The sequence below is a fragment of the Perca flavescens genome, chromosome 20 (assembly GCF_004354835.1).
Source record: "Perca flavescens isolate YP-PL-M2 chromosome 20, PFLA_1.0, whole genome shotgun sequence".
Taxonomy (NCBI): domain Eukaryota; kingdom Metazoa; phylum Chordata; class Actinopteri; order Perciformes; family Percidae; genus Perca; species Perca flavescens.
Genome location: NC_041350.1, coordinates 15,159,638 through 15,168,378, shown reverse-complemented (window position 1 = coordinate 15,168,378; position 8,741 = coordinate 15,159,638). Strand labels below are relative to the sequence as shown.

The 8,741-nt window shown below is 39.0% G+C and overlaps 1 protein-coding gene across 4 annotated transcripts in view; it reads right to left on the bottom strand.

The window, feature by feature from the left end:
- Positions 1–7,806, bottom strand: part of aspg (asparaginase homolog (S. cerevisiae)) — a 21,645-nt gene extending 13,839 nt beyond the window's left edge. For 2 of the 4 annotated variants that reach the window (XM_028566385.1, XM_028566387.1), the window contains exons 1-5: positions 7,195–7,806; positions 4,128–4,251; positions 2,657–2,692; positions 248–356; positions 1–42 (exon numbers count right to left, since the gene is read on the bottom strand). The exon at positions 1–42 is cut by the window's left edge and continues 84 nt beyond it. In XM_028566385.1, coding sequence (XP_028422186.1) covers positions 1–42; positions 248–356; positions 2,657–2,692; positions 4,128–4,251; positions 7,195–7,435 — 552 coding nt within the window. In that variant the 5' untranslated portion in view covers positions 7,436–7,806. Of the gene's footprint in view, positions 43–247; positions 357–2,656; positions 2,693–3,133; positions 3,235–4,127; positions 4,252–7,194 lie in introns of those variants that run through there. The other 2 variants (XM_028566386.1, XM_028566388.1) reach the window with 2 other exon arrangements.
- Between the last annotated feature and the right edge of the window lie 935 nt (positions 7,807–8,741).

Here is an 8,741-nt window from a genome sequence, read left to right as displayed (position 1 = left end):
GCCATGGAGGATCACAAAACCATCATAGCTTTCATAGTTTTTCTAAACAAGAAAAAAAAAAAAAAAAAAAAAAGACCACATAGTGTGAATAATTTAAATGGCAGCTTAAATACAGTTTTCTACCATACGTTGTATTTTATGAGCAATATGAATATTATAGGATTGATTGATTAAATTATGAGGGGTTTGTTTAGAAACAGAGTCAATCAAAAACCTAACAATTGAAAACAGATCCAGCAGCAGGTACCTCGATGTCCTTTCCGATTTTAGCCCAGTCTTCTGTGGTCATATTAGAGGAGTCCAGCAAAGGGTCGTACTCTAAAATAGTGTAGACTATCCTCTTGTTTTTACTCAGCCTGGAAGAGAGAGAGAGTGGTTTATCTATGAGTTCATGTCGTTATATACAAGCACATTACATTTTTTTTTTTATTATTATTATTATTTATTTATTTATTTTATTTTATTTATTTATTTTTTTTTAAATAGGACAAACCAGCGGTTTAGTTTTTGCAAGCGAAGACATTCACTATAAACACATAAAGGACAAGTGGTTAAATGAATGATTATTATCTTCACTGTGATGAATGATTATTTGTCTTCCTTGTGTTCGTTTAACAAAGTTGGATCAAGTTCTGGTTAAATTTGAGAAGTGAGTTTAAAGAAGGAAAGGGGAACGCTAAAAACCAAACTGACTTTGCGAAGCGAGACAAAGTCTATTTAGCCGAGCCTTCTGTCTCAGCAGTGGGGTGCCAAAACACAGAGGGAGAATTTTGGAAGGGTAAAAGGGAGGGGCATGGTTGGTACTGTTAAAGAGAGCAGCACTTTAAATTGTGCCATTTTTCACTTTCCATAGTAAAGCCTTAATGTTCTGTGGAGCTTTACCACTCTGTATTGTGAATAAAGGCAAAGCTGAGGGACATTATGTGGCTGATGCAATATATCTTGAGGGTTCTTTAGTAAGTCATTCAGGTTTCTTTTTCATTCCGATAACAAGGAAGAGAGCTTTCCATGTATACATATTTATGTCGCCTCTAAGTTGAGTTTAACCCAGGCGTCCCACGGCCCCACCTGCGACACTCTGTATAAAGCAGAACATGGAAGGATTTTTTTTTAATCTCCCTTTTAAAAAAAAAAAAAAAAAGTGGCACATTCCCCTTATAACATGAAGATCGGAGCTGAATGGAACAGCAGGGGGACGACCAAGCGAGCCCCAGTTCACCCAACCAGGGGTCCTACAGACACTCTTCTAATTAGCCTTAAGTCCACACACGACCCAAGAACATATGTTGGTGATAATCTTGAAGCCAAAGTGCCACAAGAAAACACTATTCAAATCACCAATTATTCATCTATCTGGCAGGGTACCCTAAGGTGTTGCAAAGCTACACATTAGCATACCCGTGCTAAGATGCCTCATAGCTTAAGAATAATGAATGTCTGTGTGTATGTGTATGTGTGTCTTAAGAAGTGGAACAAGAGGGTTGAAGGTGGGGTGTGCGAACAGCCTTGTAGCATTGCCTCTCAACATCACATGAATAAAGCTTTTGAATAAATCAATAAACTAATTCCCTCCTTCAACATAGGCTGGAACTGCATACTATCAACATGTATTATACTTGCAATAAGCCTACAGTGAATTCAGTTGATATTAACACTATGCCAACTTAAGGATGAGCAAATATTAAAAAGTAAATCATGCTTACAAATGACAAGAAATTTAATAAAAACATGCTCATGGATTCATGTTAAACATAAATATTATTACTATGTTAGCAAAGGTTTAATATTAGTCAAAGTAAACTGATTGCTAACATTTCAGACATCTACGAAGCAGCTAAGTAGAAGCGAGTAAGGGTACGTTTCTGGTAGAGGCGCCCCCACTATCACTGACAATTAAGAGGCCGTTGATCGGCTGGGGAGGCCTGTCACAAGGGGCTCCACTCTCACTGCTCCACAGCATAAGCACCAGACATCAAGACAACATGGATTAAACAAACAGCAATAGAGTAGATTAGCCTGGCTTTTCTCAGCATGCCAACAGCAGCTTTTCACAAATGAAACCTCGAAGAAACATGAGTCTATCTCAGCTGGGCTACTCTTCTGCCACACGTTAAAGCAGCTGGCTTGTTGGTGACAGAGGTGATATTAGCAAGTGTAGAGTAAGAGACACAAAAATACTTTTACATTACATTACATGTCATTTAGCGGACGCTTTTATCCAAAGCGACTTACAAATAAGTGCTTTCAACCCTGAACAAGTAGTAAGTTCAAGTACATAAGCTTTAAATAAGTAAAACTACAAAGAGCCATATGAAAGTGCAGCTTCAAGAAATATATATAAATTATTATTTTTTTTTAGGTTTATCCAAGGTGTAGTCGGAAGAGATTTGTTTTTAGCCTTTGGCAGAAGATGCGTAGGCTTTCGGGTATCTTGATGTCAATAGGGAGGTCATTCCACCATATAGGAGCCAGGACAGCAAACACAGCTCAGTGCTCCGTTTCCTTCCTGGTATTTGCTCCTATTGCCAAAGGCCACGTTGGCATGCATTTCCCGTCAGGCAAGCGCACCCAAACATTTGGTCTTAAGGACTGCAGAGACATCAAACCACTCTCAAGTACAGTGCAGGCACACACAATGCTACCAGTACTTCAGTACCCATGAAATAGATTGTCAGCATGGGGCGTTGGCCTCCTGTTAAAGCACCAAAAGCAGTTTAGAGTCATTAAAACCACTGAGGACAGTGAGTTACTTACATTCAGTCTCTGCTTTTTCTGTAATGAAATGTATCTTGCACTGTATGAAGACCATAAAACCAACTGTACTCTAGGGTATAGATAAACAGTCATGATAATAAGGTGCAGTGTTTATCGATTCTAACATGATTTTGCCTATACTACATATTATTAACTTCTCTTCACAGTGGTCTGCAACTACTGTATAACAATATGATTTAGGTCTGGTTTAGCGCTCTAGGATGAAAAATGAAGAACACACTGCATGACAATCTCTAAGTTCATTACAGGTGACAAATATTCTGAATTAGCAAATGACAATTACCTTTGTTGTTACTGTACACTGATTTACATGCAAGTAAAGCAAAAGACACTTGCTGCCTCTGTGATCACCACTGACCCTGCATGATGCTCACAATCTTCCAGGTTTGTTTGTTTATATACGATCCTCATTAGCTCCTGCATTGTAGATGCTATTCTTCCTGAGGTCCTTACAACTCACTAGAAAATATGGTAATGCAATAATAAATACACATAACATCATAAACAATAAAAAATAAAAATTGTAAGTCAAAAACTAAATGTACACTATCATTTCATGACACAACTCATATAAAATAACAAAATACACACATAAGACAAGGACAGACACACCAGTGCAGTCATAGGGCATTCCTTACATTTAGGTTAAACACATTTTTAAGACAGGCATATCCATATACTATCGTCACATAACATCTTTCATCCTCTCTGGACACATCTCACAAGTGAACATACATACATACATATATTGTTAAACCTCAACCAATGTTGTTTCTTTGTCTACTCAACTTCTCTAATCAATAGATATGTTTTAACTAAACTTTTAAATCTCCTTTTACTGCTTTCTTGTGTTATTTGTTCAGGTAACACATTCCATTCTTGCATTGCGCTATACATGACCATTCGTTTAACAGTATTTGTCTTTGCTTTGGTAAAGTAAAGTTACCTCTTGTGGCATGTCTCGTCGCATAGTCATGTATATCTAAACTGAAAGGTAAATTATTATACAAAATAGATGGTTTCTTTGTAACAATAATATTCCTAATAAAAAAATTAAAAAAAATCTACATTCGCTGTGACACGGGTTAAAAAAAAGAAAAGAAAAAAAGTTAAATTGTATGCATTTGTGAAACTGACTTTAAACAAAACTGTTTTTTTGCATCTATAAGATGGCCATTATATAAAAAGTCTTAAAGTAATAGATATTACACATACAATGACAACATGAATCATCACACTTCGTAGACAAGGGCATAGGAGTGGGAAGAGCAGAGCGTAGACTATTGTAATTCTGAATAAAGTTATAGCTATGTGCTGACTGAGCAGGGAGGAATTCTGCAGGGTGCACTTACGGCAAGACCAGTGTCTCATCTCCATAGTACTCAAACAGGCCGGTCTCCTGGGCATACTTCTCATCGTGGAAGAAGGGCAACTTGCGTAGGTTCTTCACAAATGCATTGGCTTGTGGGGCAAGCCCTGTGGATTACAGAAATAGAAAAAAAGGGGGTATTGTAACATTTCATAGCTTGCTCTCTGTGGGATTACTGTTAATCAGTAACAGTTAAAGAGAATAGTACAGGGGATTTAAAATCATCTCAACACCAAACAGTCTCATACTGAACCCTAGTGGTACATGGAAGAAATGACACTTGCAGGGACTGAAAGAATTTCTAAGAATCATAACTAAAAGGGGATTACCTTTATTTATTATTCTTATAAACCTTAGAGCACACAGTCTATCAATGGTTCAAAGTAGACTCAGCTCATGTTTCAGGAACAGGGACATAGCCTTGGATTGGTCGTGTGGCAGATTAAAAGACCCTGGCTAGAAACAAACAAATGTGGAGAGACAGCGAGTGTTTTTATTACTGACATCGGCAGTCGAGTGGCACCTCAGTTGAAAGCGTGTGGGAGGTTTTAGAGAGAACACGTCAAGAAGCTGCCGAGCGGCACTATAGTGGCCATCTGTCTGCATTTGAGGAATGCTGCCTCGATTTGCTAATTTACAGGGAAAATTCACAGGAGTGTGGGCATCATGCACACACTCAGCTGACCTGTTGTGACAACAAACCATGCATGGTTTGTTGTCACAACAGTTGTATTCAGGTTAGTCCATTTTAGGAGTTGTGTTGAGCTTACATTTTTTAGGTTTTCATTAATTTTATTTACTTACTTTTATTTATTTACTTCTGCCAAGGAGGTAATGATTTCACCCGTTTTGAAATAAAAAGTAGTGATAGACCGATTTTATTGGCCGGACAATATATTGGGCCGATATTTGTGTTTTTACGTGTATCGGCATCGCTGCTTCGTTCACCGGCATTATTTACAGACCGGCGTCCACAGGCAGCTCTGTGTTGCTGGGGACGCTGCAGTTCACGTGCAAACCATGCACTGGTAGTCTTAAATTACAAATCAAGCACTTTATTTCAAGGGCTACTTTTCAGGTTTAACGTTTTCTTAAATTATTTAAATGTGTTGATAAAGGACATTTTGTGATGACCCGATTATATCTGTCTTATAATATGTCAGCAAGCAATACATCATCAAGGCTGTGTTGTAGATGTTGATGAAAGCCTTTTACCCTTGCACAGTTAACCATATGCAGTGCATCCATCCATATGATGCACATTGCACACATAATTTAGGTGATATGAATGTAAGATGATTGCAGAAGTGACACTGATGTGTGTTTTTGTTTATTATTTTTTTTTAAATGGCAGAGCAGATTCCGAAAACAAATCCAGTGTGGCAGGGTTTACATTTTTATGATGTAAACTGAGGGAGCAAAAGCAGTACCGGCTCCAAATATCAGCTCAAGAAAATCGGCAGCCCGTATCGGCTAAGGCTGATGAAAAAAAAAAAAAAAAAAAGGTATCGGCACTAAAAAAATCCATATCGGTCGATCCCTAATGAAAATTAATCAAAATACACTCTTTACTAACACTTATGTTTATAGTCATTATTTAAAAAAAAAAAACAACTATATAAAATAAAAAAAAACCTATGGGCTGTGGGCTATAATAATAATAATAATCCTGTTTACACATTTTTTGTTACAAACTTGTTTGTTTTACACTTTTTCATGACATCTGAGCAGCAGCGGAGTAGTCTGGCTTGTGTAAAGTGCTGCTATAAAGCCTGACATCTCTCACAGCTACACCAAGCCCTCACCTCCTAGTACTATTAAGAGTGAAAGCCAGGAGATCACTGTGGATGAATGGGTCATAGATAGGACTGTCACTCAGGAGATTGAGATTTGTATCCCGTGAGAAACCTATTTTTAAACTTAGCTGACTTATTATTTTCACAGTTTGGTTAGGTTTAGGCAACAAAACTGGGTGCTAATGGCATTGTCGACTAATGCATCAAATTAATCTAACTAATCAAAGCTACTGCTGACATCTATGCAACAGCAGCTATATGGACTCTTGACACTGTCAACTGTGGCACTCCTGTAGCAGCTTGGGGCATCTAGTGATGGGCGAAATCATAACCACCTTGGTGGAAATATAAATAAAATGAATGAAAAACAAAAAGTAGAGCTTTATAAAAAATCATAAACCAACTTACGACAGATGACCTGTCATGACAAACAAATCATGCAAACAAAACTCCTGAAATTTGCTACAAATTGCCACCCTATTGCCGCTCAGCGGGTGCCCAACAAGTGCCACTCGCCTGCCACTGTCCAGAAACCTGCCACTCACTTTCCACTGCAGTGCCACTTGCTTGTCAATGTCCTGACACCTGGCTGCCACGGTGGTGCCAGTGCCACTCGGAGGATCTCAATTTTGCTGCAAATGTGAAAGACACTATGATGTGTGGACCTACATATCCACAATTAAGTGGGATTCATCTCCAGGCCAATTTAATTTAGATTTAGAGGCAAACCTTCAACAACAATGCCATTTTATTATAGCATTGTCAAAACAACAAATACCTTTAGGTAATACTACAGAGTGAATAAGACAATGTCCAGATGTTGCCCAATGCCCTTATGTCAACATCTAGCTAGTTATTCATTGAGAGAGATCTGGGATGTCGCTCAAGCTAAAAGGAAAGTTGCATCATGAGGGGCAGCTTGTACAGTAACGTTACTGTCTTTAGCATTGCCTCCCTAAAATATTTACAAACTCAATGCATTTTAGCTGGATGTCTAGGTAGAGTCGAACTTTCTTATCCAAGCTAAATGTGCTGGTTCTGATCATCACTGAACTAACTTAGCTTAAGCTTGTAGTTGGCACGACTATTTTAGGATGCACTCGCTTTGCCTCATGCTCGCAGTAACATGAGAACAACATGCAACGCACCTGCTAACAGCAAGTTATCTGTTGTGCTAGCGAGCTTCCACACTGCAGCTAGTTGCCCCAGAGCACAGGGCAGAGAAAAAAAAAGTTCTGTTTAAGCCATAGCTACCATTATCATGAAGAGTCATCCCGATGGTTCCTCCGGTGTTGATAACCAGGACTCGCGCCTCGATATAAGAAGTCACCGGCTCAATGCACTCGATCGAGGTGCAGCTCGATAACATTCTCCTTCGGCATGGATGCAGCGGAATCGTTCTCGCAGGACTAACATCGTTACATTCGGCCAATTTGAGTGTAGGCTGTGATAAAGCCCGGGACAGGCGTGTAATGTGGTTGCTGGAATCCGCCATGATGACTTACAAGTGAGCCCGGTGCTGCCCCTTTAAAAGCGCGTGTTGCTAGTGTTGAAAAAAACCAGTGGTCTTCAAGCTAGTGCTGCAACGTTGAAAGAAGGTACCGTTTCTTCGGGCTTTTATACAGAACTGCAGCTTCCATCGTTATCATGGGATGTATTAAACAGAGGTCGGTACCATCGTTTTGATTGTACACTTGTAGCCTACAGTACTTAAGTCTTCTCTTATCTAGGACCCCTCCTCTCTATTATTTTGCCCTTGAAACGCCGATGGCCAGCGTCCACTCTGACGTCAGTGCTTTGGGGGTGGTTTCGGGTTTCAAAGTTAACAAAGTTGATGGACGGGACGCGATATGGCCAGGCGTCCATGCTTACATGTACAGGTCCTATCCCCTGACCAATCCCCTAACCCTAACCTTAACCACTCGAGGTGAAATGCCTAAACCCAACCAATCGAGCTGCTTCGTAGGGCGGGTCTTGGCGTGGCCATAGTGGGATTCGTAATTTTGCGGACGGGACAGTGTCAATGGCGTCAACTCTGCACTACTGTATGGTTACAATAAAACTGCAGAATATGTTTTTAAGAATTTGTTCTGAATAATATTATATCTGAATAATATGTACTGCATAAGAATACTGCAAATTTTGCATGAAACAGCTAAAATCCTTAAATAAAGTATAGTGTAACCTCACCATACCTATTATATTTACATTAATCACGTACTTACAGTGGTTAAAAGTAACTAAGTACATTTTTTTAAATACCTACAGTTGAGAAATTTTATTAGAACACACCAAAATCAAACATTATGCATCCCCGAAATGTCTACCATAGAAAAATTAATGAACGTGAATTGTTTAGGGAGGGGTTTAATATCCAAAATCTACAGATGTCTAGTAGATGGAAGTACAGAAACATCTGCAGGACGGCTGGAGGCATGGAGAGAGGATCTACAGGAGGCAATCCCAATAGAAAAGTGGGAGGAGGCATGCTCTAAAGCACAATTGAGAACTACTAGTACTCGCCTGAAATTACTACAATACAACCGGTTGATGCGAACGTATATCACTCCGGAAAAACTTAACAGATATAACAGTGCTATACCTGATGTTTGTACTAAGTGTGAAAAGGAAAATTTTCCATTTTCCATTGTATTTGGCAATGTACAGAAATACATATACAATAAAACAGCAACAATATCATTTTCACCAGATCTGGGACCTCTTCATTTGCTATATATTGAGAACAGATTTGTCACATGTGATGGAAGAGCATGGGGACATGTAAACAGTAGCACTTTATA